Source organism: Bos indicus, chromosome 7, assembly GCF_029378745.1.
Source record: "Bos indicus isolate NIAB-ARS_2022 breed Sahiwal x Tharparkar chromosome 7, NIAB-ARS_B.indTharparkar_mat_pri_1.0, whole genome shotgun sequence".
NCBI classification, from domain to species: Eukaryota; Metazoa; Chordata; class Mammalia; order Artiodactyla; family Bovidae; genus Bos; species Bos indicus.
Window position 1 is genome coordinate 20,081,805 of NC_091766.1, and position 22,913 is coordinate 20,104,717.

The 22,913-nt window shown below is 53.2% G+C and overlaps 2 protein-coding genes and 1 long non-coding RNA gene across 12 annotated transcripts; 2 read left to right on the forward strand and 1 right to left on the reverse strand.

Annotated features, from left to right (window-relative positions):
* The first annotated feature begins 1,587 nt into the window (after positions 1-1,587).
* Positions 1,588-15,391, forward strand: TBXA2R (thromboxane A2 receptor). Of its 9 annotated transcripts, none has more exons than XR_011567563.1 (5): positions 1,589-2,165; positions 6,586-7,438; positions 7,816-7,858; positions 13,994-14,130; positions 14,200-14,334. XR_011567563.1 is itself a non-coding variant. In XM_070793113.1 (4 exons), exons 2-4 carry the CDS (start codon positions 6,653-6,655, stop codon positions 14,532-14,534), a joined length of 1,164 nt encoding a protein of 387 aa, XP_070649214.1. In that variant the 5' UTR covers positions 1,605-2,165; positions 6,586-6,652; the 3' UTR covers positions 14,535-15,391. The 9 variants fall into 9 exon arrangements, 3 of the variants coding, with proteins under 3 accessions (XP_070649214.1, XP_019820042.1, XP_070649216.1); XR_011567565.1 differs by having other exon boundaries at positions 1,591-2,165; positions 13,912-14,121; positions 14,200-14,221; XR_011567562.1 differs by having other exon boundaries at positions 1,592-2,165; positions 13,994-14,121; positions 14,200-14,335.
* Positions 15,392-15,618: 227 nt separating this feature from the next.
* On the reverse strand, positions 15,619-22,550 carry GIPC3 (GIPC PDZ domain containing family member 3). Of its 2 annotated transcripts, none has more exons than XM_070793112.1 (6): positions 21,514-22,544; positions 20,566-20,751; positions 20,234-20,414; positions 19,034-19,146; positions 18,656-18,750; positions 15,619-18,549 (listed from the first exon to the last, which is right to left on the reverse strand). In XM_070793112.1, exons 1-6 carry the CDS (start codon positions 21,754-21,756, stop codon positions 15,825-15,827), a joined length of 3,543 nt encoding a protein of 1,180 aa, XP_070649213.1. In that variant the 5' UTR covers positions 21,757-22,544; the 3' UTR covers positions 15,619-15,824. The 2 variants fall into 2 exon arrangements, with proteins under 2 accessions (XP_070649213.1, XP_019820045.2); XM_019964486.2 differs by having other exon boundaries at positions 18,249-18,549; positions 18,669-18,750; positions 21,514-22,550.
* LOC139184099 (uncharacterized) lies at positions 21,735-22,832 on the forward strand. Its single transcript, XR_011567570.1, has 2 exons — positions 21,735-21,862; positions 22,680-22,832. It is a non-coding gene; the product is annotated as an uncharacterized lncRNA (long non-coding RNA).
* The last annotated feature ends 81 nt before the right edge of the window (positions 22,833-22,913 follow it).

The following is a 22,913-nucleotide window of genomic DNA, read 5'->3' on the forward strand; positions in this document are numbered from 1 at the left end:
CCCACCCCCCCCCAATCTGGAGCCCCAGCCCCACATCCTCTGCCCTCCTTACAGTCCCCTGAAGCCTCATGCTCTCTCTTGCTTCCAAAGCATATATATAATTTCTGCCCTGTCTCTTTCTTGCCCTCCTATGCATTCCACAAAGCCCCCGTTCTCACAATTTCTGCCCCATCCCCACTCCAGGATGCCTTTCAGACTCACCTCCTTGGCCCCCCTAACCTCTGTCCCTTCCTTTGGCCCTGCCCTGAACGCAGGAGGCTGGGAATGTCTGTATCCAGCTTTATTTTTCTCCAGCCTGGGGGATCTTTGAGGGCAGATGTGGTTTACAGTCTACCTGGGGCTCACAATTGTCCTACCATATGGGCTGGGGCAAAGAGTTTCCCTAAAGGAAAGGCTGGGAGGAACAAGACTGCCTCCTTTGATGTGAGGGACATCAAGGCTTTACAGAGGAGAGAGCCTCGGAGCCAGGGTTCTGCCAGATGCATAGGAGTCGGGGAGACTCCTTGTCAAGGAAGAGGAGTTAGGGTTAACCTGCTGAGGACTCAGACAATGGTATGGAACAGAGGAGGGGCCGTCTGGAGGGATGGAGAGGCCAGAAGGATAGTAGGTGGACCCAGTGGAAGGGAGATCAGGGCCAGGGCAGGAGTCCGTCTTTCCCACTCAGAGCCTGTACTGGTGTGCCCCTCCCAGGCCCCTGAGGACTCGGTGGCATGAGATCAAGGCCAAGGCAAATGGGTTCCAGCCCACTCCAAGCTGTAACTCAGGGCCAATGAGGCCCAAACTCACCCCTCTATGCCCTAACCCTGCCTTCCATGCATCCTCAATGGCCAGTCCCAAACCCGTGGACCCCCTTCATTCACCCAAGGCCCAAGGACTGTGGGCAGGAAGGACTTTTAAGAAGCTTCTCACTTTCCTGCACCACGGTCTGGGTTTAGCCTCCACACCTTTGCTGTAGCAGTACCCGACTGCTCACTCTTTACTTTCACAGCTTTGGGCCGATGAGACCCTGGCCCACAGCCCTGAGTGAGTCATGGGGCTTTCAAGAAAGTCCATCCTGTCTGGAGAGTCATTCCCAGCTTCCAGCTCCCTGCCTCAAGCGCGATCATTCCTGCAGTGACGGGCTTTAGGGAGCAGAGCGAAAGCGTACCTCCCCACCCTCACCTCAGGAGCCCAATGCCAGCCTAGGTGCTCCCAGATGCTCCCCCTAGAATGCAGCCGCCCACAGCCCTCCCGCTCACCTGCTCCCGGGAAAACCTGTCTGAGCAGGCTGCCCACGAGGCTTCCGGCTTCAGAGTGCGGTCCTTCTCCCCTCTGAACACCTCTGCACCCCCACCCCCAGCCCTGACAGGGGCCTTAAACAAACCCTACACTGATGAAGCCTCTACTGAGGGGCCAGCCACTCCTCAACCACCACGCACCCCGCGTTCACCAGCTCTGAGCTCTGGGCCTCTGGACAGGGGTCTGGGAGCCCTGGGGAGCTGACCCCGCCCCCGCCCCCTCTCGGTCTGGGGTACTACCCAGACGGTGAATAATGCGGGGCCTGGCGGCTGGAGCGGCGCCGGAAAGGGGCCTAGCTGGGGCTGGCTTGGGGGAGGGGGCGGGCGGAGGCTCCTGAGAGGGTGCCGGCCACCCCGGCCGCCGCGCCCCTGCCCCTGCGGCCCGGGATCCCACGGACTCCCCCTCCCCCAGGAGGCCGCGCTGTCTCCCCGGGGGCTGGGGGCGCCCCTTGACCCTCAGCAGCCAGGCCTGGGCGGGAGGGGCGTGGCCAGCGCGGGGCGGGAGGGACTGATGCGAGACAGACGAAAGACTGAGAGACTCGGGCAGAGAGACTAGATCCAGCTGTAGAGCAGAGCCCCCGCCCCGGGCTATTTTTAGACCCCTTGGGCCCCCCTCCAGGCCGGGAAGGGACCTAGTCACCCCTCCTTCGGCCGGGGACCCCGCGCCGCCAGGCCCTCCGTCGGTGCCCCTGCGCGACGTGGCAGCGCGGGAGTCCTCCCGCTGTGACTCGGTTTCCCCAGGGGGCCCGGGAGGCCGAGCTGCCCTGCTTCCGCCTCCGCACTCCCTTCCTCCCGCCAGACATTTACGCGTGCTCCAGGGCCCAGGACGGCGCGCCTACCCCTGCACGCCCCCTCGACCACCTTCAGCTGAGGACAGTTGGCCCTGAGGTAAGGGGCGGGGCATGAGAGTGGGCAGGTGTGGCTTGAGTGCATCCTACCGGCCGATCCGCGCTGCCGTGGGTGTGTTCCCGTGGGCGGTGACAGCTACTAGGTGCTCGGTGTCCAGGGGCACTCTTGAGCCTGGGTCCCAGTCTGGAGTGCTGCCTGCCCTGGGCACCTGCTGGCTGGTGTGAGCAAGAATGTGCTTGTGTGTGGATTCCCTGAGTCTGGGCCAGCCCTCTCCGCGTCCTGTAGCGCTGCAGCCAGAGACAGTGCTGAGACGCTGGGTATGGCTGCAAGTGAAAGCACACGCCTGGTTGGTTGTGTGTCTGCACACACACTCGGAGTTGTGTCCATCACTAACCAGTGGCTGCCTGGCCTGGATCGGTCCTGTCCCTCTGTCACCCATCTGTTCCCCTCGCCAGTGGTGAGTGCTGAGAGGATGCCCGCTGGACAGATGAGGAAACTGAGGCTCAGGGGGACCACATGAGTCAGGGCCAAGGCTCAGCTCTAACCCAGTCAGGCTGACTGGGGTGGGGACCTGGGTGGTGTCACAAACAGGAAAAGTTCCCGGAAATAGAGCCTTGTGGTGAGGGGAGGCAGGGCCGGGTCTGGGAGCTGCCTTGCGTGGAAGTGTTTGTGTCTGTGTGGGCGTCTGTGGCTTCACAAGGGCGTACAGAGGGTCCCCGCCCTAGGGCGTGCAGATGCGAACGGGGCATGAGCTGGAACCAATGCAGTAACGGGCCTGCTCCCTGCATGTTCGTGCCAGAGGGCATGATCCTTGGTCAACTGGGCAGCATTAGAAAACTTAGGAAATGTGGAAATAGACTGAGGTCATACAGTGCATCAGGGCTCCCACCTGGCTGCTCAGTGTGTGCACCCAGGAGACAAGCTGTGAGCACAGCCAGGAAGCAGGAAGAGTGCGGGCACCAGGCTGGGATGGGTGTGTGTGTGTGTGTGTGTGAGTGAAGACTGAAAGTCTCAATGGCAAGAGCAGGTTGGGCCTGGGAAGACTAGCCCAAATGCTGGCAGGCAAGTCAGTGGCCTTGTTGTCCCCATTTCAGAAAGGGGGAAACTGAGACTTGGCAAGGTCGAGCCCCCGCTTGACAGTGGCAGATCGGGGGCTCCAGTCCAAGCTTGTCTGAGGTCACTGTCGCTCCTCTGGGGGGAGGGTGGGTAGGCCCCTGGCGAGGGGACAGGCAGGCAGGCCAGGGGGTGGGGTGTTGAGAGGCAGAGGGACTTGTTAAAAAATGGATGGCTTGTGGAAGCAGCAGGGGGAGAGTGGGCAGGCAGTGATGGACCATCAGGCAGAGGAGGGGCCCAGCCCTTGGAATACAAAGACTACAGTCTGCCAGGGACACCGTGGTAGTGGGGGGGCAGCCTGGTGCCCACGCCTGGCCCAGCGCCCAGGCCTCTGGGACAGTGGGCTGGAGCCCTCCCAGCCTCCCTGAGGTGAGCTGAGGGAGCACTGAATGTTTGTCCTGCAGTTCTGCAGAGAGGAGCCAGGACCCAAGAGAGAGAGATTTCTGGAACTCAGGACCAGCCAATGAGAGCTGTTGGAACCTCAGCCCCCTTAAAGTCTAGATGCTTCAGGCCTTTGGGTTCCTGAAGTGGGACCTTGTTAGAATTCTAGAACCGGGGACTCGTTAGAATTCCAGAACCCTGGATTTTCCAAATCCAGACCTCTCCCACTCTTGGGTTGTAGGATCCTTGAGTTTGTCCAGCAAATCTGGGGTCCATGTTTCTCATGAGGCACAGAGAGGGAGAGCAGTTCTCCCAAGGGCCACACAGCCGTGCTTCTGGACCTCGGAGCCCTCCTGGTCAATGTGGGAGGGAAAGGGAGGCCCCGCCAGGTGCCCCTCCTGGCCTGCTTTCCTGGGGAACTTGAGCAGGCTGCTATCACCTGAACCCCTGGTTGGGGGACTGGAAACCACATGCTGGGGCCAGAGGAAGTGGTGCCAGTTTCCAGTCTCCCCCAGGCCAGGGGTCCTGGGGTCGCAGTTTTTGTTTCCACATATGGGAAGCGTGAAACAGACTCGGGGTCTATGTCCCTGGGTGCATGAGCTCCTGCACAAGAGTAGGGGACCCTGGGGCCATGAGATGCGGGAGGGGCTGGCAGTCACTCCAGGGTGAGGCAGGGGCAGTGACCACAGACACAGCCCGAGTCCCGAGAATATTTAGAAACAACACATACCAGCTCCGAGGGAGGGAGGGAGGGAGCGCCCTGTCCCAGGGGGAACTCAAGTGCAGGTCGAATCTGAGCTGACGACAAACACATCCCTTCCCCGGAGTGGCGGGCTCAGATGGCCACGCGCCGTGGAAAGGCCGCATGCCACCCTCACTCAGGATTTAGTTTCTCACTCGAGGCCCCACCCCACCAAAGTGGTGCTGACCTTGGCTGTCAGCCTGGGAGGGAGGCTCAGAGGAGCTGGATAATTTATGAGGCTAGATAAGGAGTTGCTGAGATGAATTAAAGAGATGGGGAGTGAGGTGGGGTGCAGCTAAGCACACTCGCTGCTGAGGCTGGTCACGGGACACAGCCCCAGGGCTCGTCATTGGCCCCATTTTATCAGAAGGGAGACTGAGGCTCAGAGTAGGGAAGAGACTCCTCCAAGGTTCGTGAGGGAAATCATGGCAGTCATTTTAGAAAAATTCTATCCCTTTTTGGCTGTGCCTCATGGGACCTTGGCAGGGCAAGCATGTATGTAGTCTTACTCACTGGACTGCCAGGGAATTCCCTAGAAATGATGACCCTCCACACCCACCTCTCACCAGCCTCTGCCTGACTGCAAGGCTTTTGACACAGATGCACACATTTGATCTCCAGTCAACTCCGGCTAGGCTGTGTGACTTTGGATTAGTTACTTAACCTCTCTGTACTTCTGATTCCCTGCCTCCGCAAAATGGGGATCATAAGACTCTGAACTCTCATTTCAAGGGACCCTGAAAGGTTTGATCCCTGGTCCGGTAACTTGATCCCATATGCTGCAACTAAGACCTGGTACAGTTTAATTAATTAATTAATAATAAAATAATGTTGTCGTGGTGGTTTAGTCACTCTGTTGTGTCCAAGGCTACTCTGTCCATGGTATTCTCCAGGCAAGAATACTGGAGTGGGTTATCATTTCCTCCTCCAGGGGATCTTCCCAACCTAGGGATCGAACCTGTATCTCCTGCATTACAGGCAGATTCTTTACCACTGAACCACCTAGGAAGCCCAATAAAATAATAATAACTAAATTTTTTTTTAATTAAAAAAAATAAGTGGACCTTTCTGGGCGTCAGCTGCCTGGAACCTCCATGCCTCCCACCGTCCTGCCTCCCCACCTTTGTCCACTCTGATCCTGCGGCCAATGGCCCCTCACTGCTGGCACAAGCATGGTTTGTGATAGGCACGCATACCACATGGGAGGCTGGCCCCATGGGTGGCCCTGTGCCCTCCCAGCTGGATCCTTTTGGGCAACTGAGAGAAGACTTTTTAAAAAATTATTATTCAAGTATAATTGCTTTAGAGAGCTGACTTTTAAATGGTGTCATTTTCTTTCTCCTCAAACACTGGTCAATTCATCCACACCCCAGTCAGACCCACACGTCTCTCCAGTTTTCTCCCCCAGCCCCATACTGAGGAGTTTATAGCCCATTTCCTCCTGCTACTGTTTATAGCCCGTCACTGGGGATCCAGTTGCTTCCAGTGAACTGGGTTTTTTTTTCCCCCAGAATGGAACTGGATTTCAGGGTTTCTTTTTTATTAAACAAAAATGGGGGGGGGGAGGAATATACATGGTTCTAACACAGGAGGAAGAATGTCCCTAAAGACCAACGGGGTCGAATCTTCCCCGAGGCCTTCATGAGGAATTGTGACCTCAAGGCTGACCACAGAGCTGGCCTGAGAGTCAACGACCTCTGGCTGCCAGCCAGTGGCCCTCCCCACACTGCACGTGTCCTGTTTTACAGCAGTTGAAATCTGTCCTGGATCCTTCCTTCCATGAAGGACTCAGATGGATGACCCCCAGGGAACCAGAAGTTTAGAGAAGAAAAAATCATTTGCCTGAGGTCGCATAGTTGGTGTCAGGGCTAGAGTTCAAACCCAGAGCTTCTCAACCCTTCTCTGCAACCTGGCAGACACTAATTGGTGTCTTCCAGGGTTCCCAGAAGAGGAAACACTGATCCTTGCCTTTGAGGGTCACTGAGCCTGGGGCAGGACAGAGTTGGAGCTAGTCATACTAGTAATTGTAATAGCAGGACTACTACTAGGAGTAGTAATAGTAATGCTTACTGAGCTGGGAGTGAGATAAGTGAGGAAAGGCATCTTCAAGGAGGGTATAGTTGAGCTGGGGCATTGAAGTTTGTGTAGGAGTTCACTGGGGCCACTCAGACTAATATGCAGAATGAATCACCAAAATCTTCTCTGCCGCCCACCTCCCCACAGGTGTCTCTGAACCACCACCAGCCTTGGCCTGATGAAGTGGTAACCCTCCCTGCTATGCTCCAGAACCATGTGGCCCAATGCCAGTTCTCTGGGGCCCTGTTTCCGGCCTATGAACATCACACTGGAGGAGCGGCGCCTGATTGCCTCCCCATGGTTTGCAGCCTCCTTCTGCCTGGTGGGCCTGGCCTCCAACCTGCTGGCGCTGAGTGTGCTGATGGGCGCACGGCAAAGCAGCTCCCAGTCTAGATCTTCCTTCCTGACCTTCCTCTGTGGCCTGGTCCTCACTGACTTCATGGGGCTGCTGGTCACCGGCGCCATCGTGGTGACCCAGCACTTCGTCCTCTTTGAATGGCAGGCCGTGGACCCTGGCTGCAGCCTCTGCCACTTCATGGGTGTCATCATGGTCTTTTTCGGCCTGTGTCCGCTGCTGCTGGGGGCCGCCATGGCCTCAGAGCGCTTCCTGGGCATCACCCGGCCCTTCTCAAGGCCCGCGACTGCCTCGCAGCGCCGAGCCTGGACCACAGTGGGGCTGGTGTGGGCCTCTGCGCTGGCGCTGGGCCTGCTGCCCCTTCTGGGTGTGGGCCACTATACCGTGCAGTACCCCGGCTCCTGGTGCTTCCTCACACTCGGCACCGATCCGGGGGACGTGGCCTTCGGCCTGCTCTTCGCACTCCTCGGCAGCGTCTCAGTGGGGATGTCCTTCCTGCTCAACACCATCAGTGTGGCCACCCTGTGCCACGTCTACCATGGGCAGGCGACCGCCCAGCAGCGCCCGAGGGACTGCGAGGTGGAGATGATGGTGCAGCTCATGGGCATTATGGTGGTGGCCAGCATTTGCTGGATGCCACTGCTGGTGAGTGGCGGGGGTAGGAGCGGGGACTGCCTGGGGCCTGGGTTCATCCTGAATAGATTCATAACCCTCAGGTTCTCATTAGCCCAAGAAAATGTGACCCCAGGGTCCAGGGGTACTCCCTTGAGTGAGACACAGATAACCCCAAACTGGGGGCAGAACTGGGGGCAGGACTGGGGCAGAAGCAGTGTCCTGGGACTGAGATGCCCAGGGAGGGGCTCCCAGGCTCTCCCCACCCCAGGGAGGGTATCAGAGAAGACTTTCCGTAAGAGGGTCATTGGAGCTGGGGTTTTGAAGGAGGAAGAGGAGTTTACCTGCTAGATGAAACCAGGGAGGATATTCCAGGTGGAATCACTGAATCATTTCTACCTTGTGCCTAGTTCTGGGCTGGACCCCAGCTTTGCACAGATGTTCCTGAGTCAGGTGAGTTTACTGAAGTCCTTCCACTGATTAATATAATTGGCCTTTTGGAGTTGTTATTTTTCCATTTCTGATTCAATCTGGACAAGTCTGAAGACCAGAATCAGATACTTGGTTTCCAGCCCATATCCAACAAGGACTTACCATGTGACTCTGGCTATGGGCTTCCTTCTTCCAGCCTCAGTCAGTTCCTTAGATTTTAAAAGAAAGAAGAAAGTGTTCATTGCTCAGTCATCTCCAACTCTTTGTGACCCCATGGACTGTATAGCCTACCAGGTTCCTCTGTCCATGGAATTCTCCAGGCAAGAATACTGGAATGTCCAGGGGATCTTCTCGACCCAGGTATCCAACCCGGGTCTCCTGCACTGCAGGCAGATTCTTTACCGTCTGAGCCATGGGGGATGATTTAAAAGGTGCCTGCCTCTCAGAGTGATTCAGGAGGAAATGAACTCATTTATCCATTTGTTTCTTCAACAAACATTGATTGAACACCCAGTAGGTTGCAGGCTCTGGTCTAGATGCTGAGCAGGGAACAAAAAGTACAAAATGCTTGACTTCCTGCAGCTCTTTGATCATGGTGGTGGCGGTTTAGTCGCTAAGTCGTGTCAGACTCTTGCGACCCCATGATCATGGGGAAGACAGCAAATAAACAGTGCATAAATAAGTGACATGGTAGATATTAGGAAGTGATAAGGGCTAAAACAAAAACTAAATCTGTGGGATAGGAAGATTGCAAATTTGGTTGTGCTCTGTTTTGCTAAATGTTTTTACATGTGTCAGTGGTGGGAAAAGAAATAGAAGGGAGCATAAGTTTTTGTGTGTGATACATGAAGCTGCAGGCATGACGGGCCCCGGGGGAGCAAAAGTTACAGTATGATGCTTCTGGCTGAGCAATGTGCTTCTGAAACCCAGTCCCTGGGGTGTCCCTCCCAGGTCTGTTTTCATACAGCTGAGACCGTTTCTATTTTTGTTTATTATAATTATTATCATTATTATTTATTGAGCAGCATCCAGAGGATGCCTGTGAGCACCTGATTCGGGTTTCCCCCTCTCTGCCTACAGCACCTCAGGGCTCCCATCTCCCTCAGGATAAAACCCCAAGTCCTCCTGCAGCCCACAAGACCCTGCGAGACCTTCTCCATCCCCTCCCTGCCCTTCTGTCCGCCCTCTCTCCCCCTTGCTCACTCTGCTCCAGCCACACTAGCCTCCTTGCTGTTCCTCCAACATGCCAGGCATGATGCTGCCCCAGGGCCTTTGTATGTGCTGTACCGTCTGCCTGGAATGCTCCCCCAACCCCAGATCTCCATGTGAATCACTCCTTCACTCCTCCATGTCCTTGCTCAAATGTCACCTTCAGCAAGAGTTCCCTGACAAAGGTCTGCCTCAGCATCTTCCTGATCCCTGCCTTCCAGGCTTGACTGTCTTAGAATACCCCCAGATGACCCCTGCCCTGCCCTGAACCATTAGAGTCTCAGCTGAGACTCTGAAGGATGGATAGGAGATTAGAGAGATGTGTGTGTTAGTCACTTAGTCGTGTCTGATTCTTTGTGACCCCATGGATTGTAGTTCACCAGGGTCCCCATCCATGGAATTTTCCAGGCAGGAATACTGGAGTGTGTTGCCATTTCCTTCTCAGGGATCGAACCCAGGTCTCCTGCATTGCAGTTGAATTCTTTACCATCTGAGCCACCAGGGAAGCCTGAATAGGATATTTGTTCTTGTTCAGTCGCTCAGTTGTGTCCACCTCTTTGCGACCCCATGCATGCCAGGCTTCCCTGTCCTATCTCCCAGAGTTTGCTCACTCATGTCCATTGAGTCGATGATGCCAGCCAACCATCTCATCCTCTGTTTCCCCTTTCTCCTCCTGCCCTCAATCTTTCCCAGCATCAGTGTCTTTTCCAATGAGCCAGTTCTTCCCATCGGGTGGCCAAAGTATTGGAGCTTCAGCTTCAGCATCATCCTTCCAATGAATGTTCAGGGTGGATTTCCTTAGGATTGACTGGTTTGATCTCCTTAATAGGAGATAAGCTGCCAGATAAAAACCAGGAAGGCGTTTTAGGTAGAATCACTGAGTCATTAAATGATTCCCAAGTCCCCTTTGGGAGCCAAGTTTTTCCTAAAAGGCCATATAGTATCCCTTTTAAACACTGTCTCTGGGACAACCACACAGCTCTTCTATTGGGGTGTGAAAGCTACCTGGAAATGACTGGGCACGCCTAAGTGCCAAAAGGAGTTCATTTATGGACTCGGAAATGTGAATTTCATGTAATTGTCACATGTCACAAAATATGCTTTCTGTTTTTTTCTCACCATTGACATGTGTAAAAACATTCTTAGCAAAACAACAAACCAAAAAGGCACAAATAAAGCAAACAAAGCACAACAAAAACAGGTGGCAGGCCAGAGTTGGCCCATGAGCGAACTCATGCTCTGAAACCTCCCATGGCTCCCTGTTGTCCCAGAGGAAAGGTCCACAGACACTCCCCTCCATCTCACTGGGGAAACTCCTATTCTCCATCTGATTACCTCTCAAGCCTGGCCCAACGCCTCCTCTGGGCTACAACAGTGCCTCCATGTCTGCTTGGTCACACCAACCCCCACCACCGAGCCGAAACCACCTGGGCATGTAAGTAGAGCCTGGGTCCATTGTGGCCACAGCACTGTCCCCAGAATTGCCCAGCACACAGTAGGTGCTCAGGAAACAACTGTACTGTAGTGATTCAATATAATATTAATATTAATCATAGTATTATTTTAATTATAATTATGAAATATAATACCCACTATAATAATTATTTGTATTAGAATTAATATATATAATTATAACAACTGTGATATAATTGTTAAATACTATATAATATACACTATAATTGAGTGAGTGAGTGAGCGAAGTTACTCAGTCGTGTCCGACTCTTTGCGACCCCGTGGACTGTAGCCTACCAGGCTTCTCCATCCATGGGATTCTCCAGGCAAGAATACTGGAGTGGGTTACCATTTCCTTCTCCAGGGGATCTTCCCAACCCAGGGATCGAACCCAGGTCTCCCACGTTGGAGGCAGACGCTTTAACCTCTGAGCCACCAGGGAAGCCCGAAACTATAATTATATAGTATTAATTAATATTTAATAAGTATATTAATCATATAATATATAAGGAAGCCCCAGTTAACATTTAATAATTATATCAATCATATAATATATATTTATATAGTATATAATTGTTAAATACCGTCAGTCTCCTCAGTCCATGGGATTTTCCAGGCAAGAGCGCTGGAGTGGATTGCCATTTCCTTCTCCAGGAGATCTTCCTGACCCAGGAATTGAACCCGGGTCTCCCACAGTGCAGGCAGACGTTTTACCATCTGAGCCACCAGGGAAGCCCCAACATATAACTATAATTATATATATTCATAGAATGGGAAAGACTGGGGATCTCTTCAAGAAAATCAGAGATACCAAAGGAACATTTCATGCAAAGATGAGCTTGATAAAGGACAGAAATGATATGGACCTAACAGAAGCAGAAGATATTAAGAAGAGATGGCAAGAATACACAGAAGAACTGTACAAAAAGGATCTTCACGACCCAGATAATCACAATGGTGTGATCACTGACCTAGAGCCAGACATCCTGGAATGTGAAGTCAAGTGGGCCTTAGAAAGCATCACTACGAACAAAGCTAGTGGAGGTGATGGAATTCCAGTTGAGCTATTCCAAATCCTGAAAGATGATGCTGTGAAAGTGCTGCACTCAATATGCCAGCAAATTTGGAAAACTCAGCAGTGGCCACAGGACTGGAAAAGGTCAGTTTTCACTCCAATCCCAAAGAAAGGCAATGCCAAAGAATGCTCAAACTACCACACAATTGCACTCATCTCACACGCTAGTAAAGTAATGCTCAAAATTCTCCAAGCCAGGCTTCAGCAATACGTGAACCGTGAACTTCCAGATGTTCAAGCTGGTTTTAGAAAAGGCAGAGGAACCAGAGATCAAATTGCCAGCATCTGCTGGATCATGGAAAAAGCAAGAGAGTTCCAGAAAAACATCTATTTCTGCTTTATTGACTATGCCAAAGCCTTTGACTGTGTGGATCACAATCAACTGTGGAAAATTCTGAAAGAGGTGGGAATACCAGACCACCTGATCTGCCTCTTGAGAAATCTGTATGCAGGTCAGGAAGCAAGAGTTAGAACTGGACATGGAACAACAGACTGGTTCCAAATAGGAAAAGGAGTTCATCAAGGCTGTATATTGTCACCCAGTTTATTTAACTTATATACAGAATACATCATGAGAAACGCTGGACTGGAAGAAACACAAACTGGAATCAAGATTGCCGGGAGAAATATCAATAACCTCAGATATGCAGATGACACCACCCTTATGGCAGAAAGTAAAGAGGAACTAAAAAGTCTCCTGATGAAAGTGAAAGTGGAGAGTGAAAAAGTTGGCGTAAAGCTCAACATTCAGAAAACGAAGATCATGGCATCCGGTCCCACCACTTCATGGGAAATAGATGGGGAAACAGTGGAAACAGTGTCAGACTTTATTTTTCTGGGCTCCAAAATCACTACAGATGGTGACTGCAGCCATGAAATTAAAAGATGCTTACTCCTTGGAATGAAAGTGATGACCAACCTAGATAGCATATTCAAAAGCAGAGACATTACTTTGCCAACAAAGGTTCGTCTAGTCAAGGCTATGGTTTTTCCTGTGGTCATGTATGGATGTGAGAGTTGGACTGTGAAGAAGGCTGAGCGCCAAAGAATTGATGCTTTTGAACTGTGGTGTTGGAGAAGACTCTTGAGAGTCCCTTGGACTGCAAGGAGATCCAACCGGTCCATTCTGAAGGAGATCAGCCCTGGGATTTCTTTGGAAGGACTGATGCTAAAGCTGAAACTCCAGTACTTTGGCCACCTCATGCGAAGAGTTGACTCATTGGAGAAGACTCTGATGCTGGGAGGGATTGGGGACAGGAGGAGAAGGGGACGACAGAGGATGAGATGGCTTGATGGCATCACTGACTTGATGGACGTGAGTCTCAAGGAACTCCAAGAGTTGGTGATGGACAGGGAGGCCTGGCGTGGTGCGATTCATGGGGTCGCAAAGAGTCGGACACGACTGAGCGACTGATGTGATCTGATAATTAATTATATCAATTATTATATAATATATGATTATATATTATATAACTGTTAAATACTATATAACATATAACTATAATTAGGGGGTTTCCCCAGTGGCTCAGCAGGTAAAGAATCTATCTACAATGCAGGAGGTGCTGGTTCAGTTCCTGGGTTAGGAAGATCTTCTGAAGAAGGGAATGGCAAGCCACTCTAATATTCTTGCCTGAAAAAAAGCCCATGGACAGAGGAGCCTGGCAGGCCATAGTCCATGGGGTCACAAACAGTTGGACCTTACTGAGCAAAACTATTATAATTACATATTATTAATTAATATTTAATATATCGATCAGTATATAGTATATAATTGTTAAATACTATATAGCATATAATACATATTATTAATTAATATTTAATAACATTGATCATTATATATTATATAATTGTTAAATACTATATAACATATAGCTATGTTATTAATGAATACTTAGTAATTAGATCACTCATGTAATACATAGTCACATTACAATTATATATTATATAATTAATTACATATATAATTTTAAATACCATATAATAAATAATATGGTTATAATTAACAACATATTATTAGGTAACTATATTATTATATCTATAATTATTTGTAAATTAGTGTATATAATAATTTGTATCATATTACATATTGTGTAATATTAAACATAAATCCAATATTTAATAATCTATATTAAACTTACTATGTTTAACATAAAATTATTTAATATAAAATTTTTGTCATAGAATTTTATAAACTATAAATTTCAATGTAATATAAAGTGACAAAATAACATAAAATTTAATTATTGAATATAAATCTTATACCATAATTTGATATATTATTATATATAGTATGTATATTTGATATATGTAAAGTTTATATAAAATATGTGTTTAATAGAATAATAACACTGGCAGTCACAGTGATTCCACCTGTTCGCACCTGCAAGTCCTCTTTGTCCACCGTGTTTAATCATGTCCAGGGAAGGAGCAGGAAAAGTCTGCTATTTTGCAGCCACATCAGCTGAAGCTCAGAGAAGTCAGGCAGATATCCTGAAGGTCACACAGCCCAGCAGGAACAGAATCAGCACTGGATCTCAGGGGACAGCAGGTGGCACAGGCAGGTGCTGGTGGAGGGCAGGGCTGGCTGCCAGCCTGGCCCCTGGCTGACTGCTCTGGCTCCCGGCAGGTCTTCATCGCCCAGACGGTGCTGCAGAGCCCACCCGCCATGAGCCCGACGGGGCAGCTGTCCCGCCTCACGGAGCGGCAGCTGCTCATCTACCTGCGAGTGGCCACCTGGAACCAGATCCTCGACCCCTGGGTGTACATCCTGTTTCGCCGGGCAGTGATCCAGCGCTTCTACCCTCGCCTGAGCACCCGATCCCGGTCACTGTCCCTGCAGCCCCAGCTCACCCGCAGGTCAACGATACACTAGGCTGGACACTCTGGAAGGACAGAGCACCCTGCCAGAATGTCCCCCACCAGACCTTTATCCTCCCTGTCAGTCGCTTCTGTCTGTCCTGATGCCCAGGAGCCAAGAGTGTAGCATAGACAGAGGGTTTGAACAACAAAATTGTGTGCTATCTTCCATCAGCCCCAGGGACGCCCCCAAGTCTTCCCTGACTCCCCTTTCCAAAGCCCTTCCCCTCTTTCAACCCCTTCTTTGAATCCCCTCCCAACCCTAGGAAGGATGTGACGTTGCTGGGCAGGTATCTGGAGGAAATCAGACTTGTAAGCTTCCCCTTGCAGAAATCCTCCAAAAATAAGGGGCTCCAACGCCTGAATCTGACCTTCTTACTGGGTATGGTTGATTCCCTTTGACATCCCAATTCAAGAAGGCTCTGTCTAGAAAGGTTGAATGCCAACAGACCCCCTCTCTTGCCAAAATATAATCTCCACCTCGGCTTTATTTTCCTTTGGCTCTGAAATCATCCATCATTGAAGTTTCTGGTGTCAAGATTCCTATCCAGCCCACAGCTGCTGAACAGGACTGGGGTGGGGGTTGGGGAAGCCCCAGCTGAGCAGGACTAGGGTGGGAGTTGGGGAAGCCCCTAGAGGTGGGGCTGGCTCCTCACTTCTCTCCCCACCCGCTTTATTGAGTCTTCCCTGAACATTTCACGGTTGAGATCTCCCGGAATCCTGCCTGAAACCCCAGGAGAGGGTTCTGGGTTAAACCCATTTTGTAGATGAGGAAAAGAGAGGACGACATAGATACCCAGAGACCATGGGGTGCACACCTGCTTCCTCCACTGCAGATGAAGCACATGCCTTGATCAGCTTGTGGTTTCACCATCTATCCACTCAGCCCCTCAGACTCTCTGCACCTTGAGCAAGCAGCTCCTGGCCCACAGTAGCTGCTCAATAAAAGTAGACTGATCTTATACAGACTGATGTGTGTCCTGCAGGGCCCTCAACACCTGCACAATTAGCACTTATAGGGTGCCTGGCACATAGTAGGCACTTAAGAAGCATCTAGTGTTTTCGTGTCAGCCCCTTCCTCTGCTCTCCCCCAAATACCCGCCAAAATAACACATCAGGCTGCAGGGGTGGGAGGTGCCTTTATGCCTTTATTCCCCACGAGCCCTCAAGCCCTCAAGGTACATGAGAAGGAAACTGCCTCCTGCCTCCCCTGCCCGCCCCTACCCCACTGCCCTCCCATAGACCTAGGATCAGCTGTTTCCACCCTCCCTTCCTCACCTGCCCCACCCCATGTGCGGGGTGGGTGTGGAATGAGGTCACCTGCTACTTCTGGGCAACCCAGGCAGGGAGGAGCAGGAGGAGCAGGATGGGGGCCCCAACTATGTCACGCCCAAGCTACTGCCCTCCATGGTGGGGTAGGAGCTCTGACTCCCGTGGAGGTAACCCAGACTCCCTGAGCATGGAGGAGGGGGCAGGCCCCTCAAATGAGGGTTCAAGGGGCTGAGAACGAAGGAGGGCCACCCTGGGGGCAAAACTAGGGATGACGGATTTGGTGGGTGGGGTAGACTTCTGGGGTCCCAGCTGGGGCTTGGGGGAAAGGGCTGGTTTCTGGGGGGTGAAGAGGGACTGTGGGTGTGGGGCCAGGGGAGAAGTTGAGGGGCTTTGGCCAGGGCTAGGGTTGGGCGGGGTTCCTCGTACCAGATCATGGGGATGGGGCTGGGGGCAAGAGATTTGGCTAGGACCTGGAGTCGGGGCTCTGGGTGGTGGGCCTAGGTGTCGAGGTTGGGCATAAGGGGCGGGATCAGGCTGGGTTCTGGGGTCAAGGCCTGGGGTCTGTGGGCAGGGCCCCTTTCTAGAGCTGAGCTGGATTCTTGGACTGGTCTGGCTTCTAGTTTTAGAATCAGATTCAGTTCTGGAACTAAGGTGGACTCCAGAGCTGGGCTGAGTGTTTGAAGTGGTCTGGGTTTCAGAGCTGGGCTGAATTCTAGAGCTGCACTGGGTTCTGGAGCTGAACTGCACTCCAGAGCTGAGTTGAGTTCTTGCACTGGTCTGGGTCCCAGAGCTGGGCTGGGTCTCAGGACTGAGCTGGGTTCCAGAACTTGTCTGGGTTCTAGAGCCAGGTTGGCATCCAGAAGCAGGCTGTGTTCTGGAGCTGAGCTGGACTCCAGAGCTGGACTGAGTTCTTTCACTGGTCTGGGTCCTAGAGCTGGGCTGAATCTCAGGGTTCAGCTGGGTTCCAGAACTGGTCTGGATTCTGGAGCCGGTTTCGGATCCAGAGCTGGACTGTACTCTTGAACTGCTCCAGGTTTCAGAGCTGGCTTGCATCTCAGACCTGAACTGAACTGTGGAGCTGAGTTGGGTTTTGGAGTTGAGCTTGACTCCAGAGCGGGGCTTAGTTCCTGCACTTATCTGCATCTCTGAGCTGTGAGGGGTTCTAGAGATGAGCTGCGTTCCAGAGCTGGTCTGTTTCCCAAAGTCTGGCTCAGTCCCAAAGCTGCCCTGGGTTGTGGCCTGGATTTGGTTTCTAGAACTTGTCAGGCTTTCTGAGCTGAGCTGAGCCTCAGAGGTGTTTTGAGCTCCTGGGCAGGGCTGGGTCCTTGAACTGGGCCTACTCTCGGAGTTTGACACAGCTGTGGAGCTGAAGTCTGTGTCTGCATCCTTCTGGGTCCCAGGACTTGACCGGGTTCCAGATATTAGCTGTATTCTGGAATGCACCTGGGTCTCAGCAGTTGACTGTGTTTTGGAGCCAGGTGGGATTCCAGAGCCAGCCTGGGCTCTAGAACCGAGCTGAGTTCTGGAGCTGGGTGGAGTGCTGGAGGTGGACTGAACTCTGGAAAGAGGCCAGGCCCGGAGATTAGTCCTTGTCCCAGAGCTGGATGGCATTCTAGAGTTGCTCTGTGCTCTGCAGTGAGCATGGGGCTCAGCATCAGGCTGAGCTCTGGAGGCAGGTCTTGCCCCAGCAATGGGTGGGGGTCCAGAGCTTGTCTGAATCCTGGAGATGGGTTTGCTTGTTGCACGAGGCTGGGGGCTAGAGCTGGGCTCAGTCTCTGAGCTGGATTCATCACTGGAGCTGGACTGAGCCCTAGGACGCAGATAGTGTCTGGACCTGGGCTGGACTGAAGTGTGCATCTGGGTTCCTGAGCTGGCCTGGGTTCGGGAACAGGGTTGCATTTCAGAACCGTCTTTGACTGCTAAGCTGGAGGGGCTTCCAGGGCTGGACTGCCTCTTGAGTCTCACGTGGGCTCCAGAACTACCTGGTGTTCCTGAGCTACATTGAGTATCCAGGTTCGGCTGAGTCATGGGGCTATCTTGAACTGCAGAGTTGGATCGAGTTTTATGGCAGGGCTTGGTCATAAAGCTGGCTTGGCTTCCAGAACCAGGTTGGATTTCAGAACTGGGCTGGGTCTTCAAATTTATTTGGGTTCCAAAGCTTGACTTCACATCAAAGCTCCACTTAGCCTCAGAGCTGTCCTGGGCTCTAGAGCCATCCTGGGCTCTAGAACTGAGCTGGGTTCTGAAGCTGGATTGCATCTCAGAACTGGATGGGGTTCTAGTGATGAACTGGGCCTCAGAACTGACCTGGGTTCTAAAGAGGGACTTGGTCTCTGAACAGGGCTGAGTCTCAGTTCTGGGTTTGGTCTCTGAGCTGGGCTGGGCTCTAGAGTAGGGCTGGGGCTCTGATCTGGGCTTGGTCTCTGAGCTGGACTGGGCTCTAAAGCTGGGCTGGGGCTCCAATCTGGGTTGTGTCACAGATCTGAGCTTGGTCCCTGAACTGGACTGGACTCTAGAGCAGGACTCGGGCTCAGATCTAGGCTTGGTCTCTGAACTGGGCTGTGTTCTAGAGCAGAGCTGGATCTCAGGTCTGGGCTTCTGGACTCTGGAGCAGGGCTGGGCTTTGGAAAATGACCGGGAGGGCTGAGGCGGGGGGCTGGGCTCCGAGCTGGGGCTGCGCTTGGCACCAGAGCAGACTAGCCACAGGCTTCCCTGGCCTCGCCGATGGCGGCCCACACCTCCACCACAAACTCGTCCGGGAAGGCGAACTCGCCCAAGACGGAGTCTAAATGGCGTGCAAACTCCTGGACGCTCACTGTCTTCTTGGACGTCTCCACCATGGTGGATGCTGCAGGCCAAGCAGAGGGGAAGTGGGTGAGGGTTCTCCCTGGGGTGGGGGGGATCCCTGCCTCCTCCCCGTGGGCTGTCCTCCCCCCAGGGTCCACCCAGCTTACCCTGGCCCCTTACCCAGCTCTGGGTCCCGAATGCCCATGTAACTTTCCAGCAGATCGTCCACCCTCCGAGATGCCTCCTCCTCGAATTCACTGGGCTGGGGGCATGGGGGGCAAAGCAGAGAGTCAGAAGCCTGGGATCCTCCGGCCCAGCCCCCTCCCCAAGCCACTACCCCTTTGGTGACAGCAGATTGGGATCTTCCATGAGTCAATGCTTCTGGTCCTGCCATTACTGCCCTGCCTGACAAGAACCCATTCTGCAGATGGGGAAGCTGAGGCTGAGTAAAGGAGAGGGTCTTCCCCAAGGTCATGCTGAGTCAGCGTCAGCGGTAGAACTCTGTGTGCAAGAGCCCCTGAAGGCCCCCCATCCCCTCCACTCACCACTTCCTCCACAGTGGCAGCCCCCCCAGACCGAAGCCGCAGGGTCTCCCTCCCACTGCTGACTTTTGCTTCCATGGGGTATTTGCTGCTCCGGCTCCTCTGGCCGATCATATCTGGAGGGGACAGAGTAGAGGAGGTGCATGTGTTCTGGGTGAAGCTACATCTTCGTAAAGACTCAGAAGCCACCAGCTGAGCCCTTCTAGAACATTCCTACCCTCCAAAGTCCTCCTTATTTCCATGGATGAATCCTCAGAGACCCTGTTTGAGAATCCTTCCTTCCCTTAAATTTCCTTCCTCCTCTCAAAATGACTCTCCCTAGAAGAAACTACTTCAGATTCTCCTTAGGGACAGTCTAGAAAGTATCTTGCTCTAGCATTTGCTCTCCCTAATCTAGTCATTGCGGGAAAGCAATGACTAGATTAGGGAGAGCAAATGCTAGAGCAAGATACTCCTGTATTCTTGCCTGGAGAATCCATGGACAGAGTAGCCTGGCAGGCTACAGACCATGGGGTCACAAAGAGTGGAACACGACCGAGAGACTAACACTTTCACAACCTAGTCGTGAGGGCTTCCCAGGTGGCTCAATGATAAAGCATCTGCCAGCCAATGCAGGAGACGTAAGAGATACGGGTTCGATCCCTGGGTCAGGAATTTGCCCTGAAGTAGGAAGTGGCAACCCACTCCAGTGTTCTTGCCTAGAGAATCCCATGGACAGAGGAGCCTGGCAGACTACAGTCCATGGGGTCACAAAGAGTAGGACCTGACTGAACCACTGAGCACTCACACATGCAAGGTGACCTCCTTATCTCATCCACAGACCAGTCACAGACTTCTCTTTGAAAAGCTCCATTCAAGAATTCCCTATGAAAGCTACTGTCTAGAACTCACCAGAGACTCAGAGCAGGACTTTAAAAGCTGCCAGTTAGGTTACAGAATAGATCCAGACAGCTCCTTATCCTTTCTCAGTCTTCCCAAGCCTCCCCCGACCCCATGCCTGGGCTGACTCTATGACAATGTAGAAATAACCCACCTGTTTCTCATACAGTGCCAGAAGGTCTCTGTCCTGTTACCAGGGGCATCTAGACCCTTCCATCTTGTCCCATCCCCTGACCCTTTGCCGCTCCTTACATCCAGAGAACCCATTTCTGAAAGAGCTTCACCCCACCCAGCCTGTCCCCCAGGGCCCCAGGTGGCCCTCACCGAAGGCTCTCTTGGGCTGCACCAGCCGCAGGGTGAAGGGCTGAGACTTCGGCAGCTCACGCAGCATCTTGGCCACCTCGTAGTGGCGGCAGCCGACGATCGAGTGGTCGTTTATGGCCTCAATGCTGTCTCCCACACACACTGCCTCGATTCGGTTGATGATGCTGCCTTCCTTGATCCTCTGCGGGGGACCCAGAGTCATTCACAGGACCCCACCATCCAGCCACCCCACTCGGGTCCCCAGAGCCCATTCACACCACAGAGGAGCAGGGGCTCACCCCAGATCGCCGGACACCCTGGAAGCCACCTCCCCCTCACCCCAAAGTGGGCACCTTGATGAAGGCATAGCCGGCCCCGTTGTCCGTGATGGTCAGTCCCAGGGCGTCCTCCGTCTTAGTGACCTCCACCTCCTTAGTCTCGCCGCGCACATGGGCAAAGATAAAGTCCTCCAACCCTATCTGGCCGCCCAGGAGTTTCTGCATGTCCACCTTGTGGCTGTTTAGGGTGCAGAATAAGATCTGCCCCAAGAGGAGAGGGAGCCCCAAATTAACGACAGCCCTCATCCCCCACCATCTGCACAGAACAACCAGGGGATGGGCTCAGGGGCCTGATAGGGATACTGCAGCACAAAAGCATGAAAACCCTGCCTTCCCCAGGATCGTAGTCATGCTTAAGGGCAGAATATGGGATCCTCAGAATGGAGTAGGAGGCGAGGAGACTGGGACCCCCAGACTGAGGAGCAGGATGAGAAGGAGGTTGCGGACAGATGGACGCCCTTCTTCCATCCTCCCTCAGACTTCCACTTTTAACCCTTTGATGACCTGACAACCCCAGACCATCTTTTAAAGGCAGTTAGTTCCAAATCTCCTGGCGCCCCCTGGGGGCTGAGGGGCGTACCTGTGGCCCAGTCCCTGACTCCCATGACCTCGGACATCTCACCTGGCAGGGAGCTGCCGGGAACCCCAGTCCCCAGCCGCGCCCAGGAACCGGAGGCGCTTCCCTGAGGGCTGGGGTCCACTCCTAGCTGGGTAGCCCAGTGTTTTCCGGACGATCTAAGGATCCACGAACCTTAAGACTTGCTCACCTTTTGCACAGGGAGTGCAAAGGGGGTCCACGGGGTATGGGCACCGCAGGATCCGAGAGGTGAGTCTCTGAGATCTGGAGATAGGGTCCCCTCCATCCGGAGATGGAGGATCTGGGGACCCCGTCCCAGAGTCCAGGGTTCACCCCTATCCCCGGTCGACTAGTGGGCCTCGGGTGCTGGGGTCCGCGGGCCTCACCTCGGTGGGCGCAATTCCGAAGGCCTCGGCGATCTTGGCGTAGAGCTCGCGCACGTTGGTGAAGCCCTCGATCTTGCCCGTGGGGCTGCCGTGCGCCAGCTGCGTGCGGAAGACGAGGCGCGGGCGGGCACGGGGCGCGGCTGGGGTCTGGGACGCCGCCGGGGCCTCGGCGGGCGAGGGCGGGGGCGCGGGCAGGCTCTGAGCCTCGGCCCCCCGGGCCTCCCGGGCCTCTGTGGTCTCCATGGCAGGAAGAGCTTGGTCACCGGGGCCACCGCCACAGCCGCCGGATCCACCGCTTCCTGCAGCCTCCCCTCCCCCGGCCCAGGGCGCGACAGCCGAGCCGCCCGGGGTAAGGGGATCCGGGAACCCGAGCCTCCCGGGAAGACGACACCGCGGAGTGTGTATGCGAGGGTGGGCCCCAGGTGTCCCGGCCCTGCCAGGTCCAGCTGTGCTCTCCCCGGGGAGCAGGGGAAAAAATAAGGATCACAAATAAGGATAGGGCAACTCCTAGTGCCAGAGTGCTCACTCTCTGCTGGGCGCACTCATTTAATCCTTGCAACAACCGTCGGAGGTGGGGAGAACCCTTACCCTATCCTTACCCTCAGGCATAAGTGAGCTACATCGTGTCCATCCCCTGCCCACAGCCCTCCAGGGCTCCCACCTTCCCTGGGGTAAACCCTAGTCCTCTATTCTGCCCACAAGGCCCTGCACAAGCTGCCACATCCCCATCCCTGGCCCCTTCTCCTCCCTCTTTTCTTCTGGCTCACTCTGCTCCAGACACATGGGCGTCCTCCCTGCTCATTCAACACACAGGGCCTTTGCACAGGCTGTGCCCCCTCCAACACCTGGAACGTCTCTCACATCTCCAAGTGGTTCACTCCTTCGCCTCCTCAGCTCTTGGCTCAGACGTCACCTCCTCACCAGGTCCCAGTTTCTCTTCCCTGCTTTTTTTCCTCCCTAGCACTGAGCGTGACCTGGCAGGGCAGATATTTTATTTATTCATCCTGTGTTTCCTCAGTCTCCTCAACTGGAGGAGAGGAAGGCAGGAGTTCTCTGAGCCCATTGGGTTACAGATGAGAAGGCTCTGGGTACTAGGAGGTTTCTCTCAGAATCCCCTGGGGACCCACTGTCACCAAAAGGAATGTTGATTTTGGCTCAATAAACAGCACTGGAATGCCATACAGCAGCTCAAAAGGGAGGACTTATGCCTCTGAAGAATCTCAGAAACCAAGCATTGCTGGAAAAGGCAAGTTACAGAAGGCTTCAGACGAGGTAAGAAAATTTACGAAAAAAAAAAAAAAAGAAAATTTACGTAAAGCTTGAAAACGTGCAGAACGGCATACACACCATAACACAGATGAGCCTTGAAAACCTGATACTCAATGAAGGAAGCCAGATTG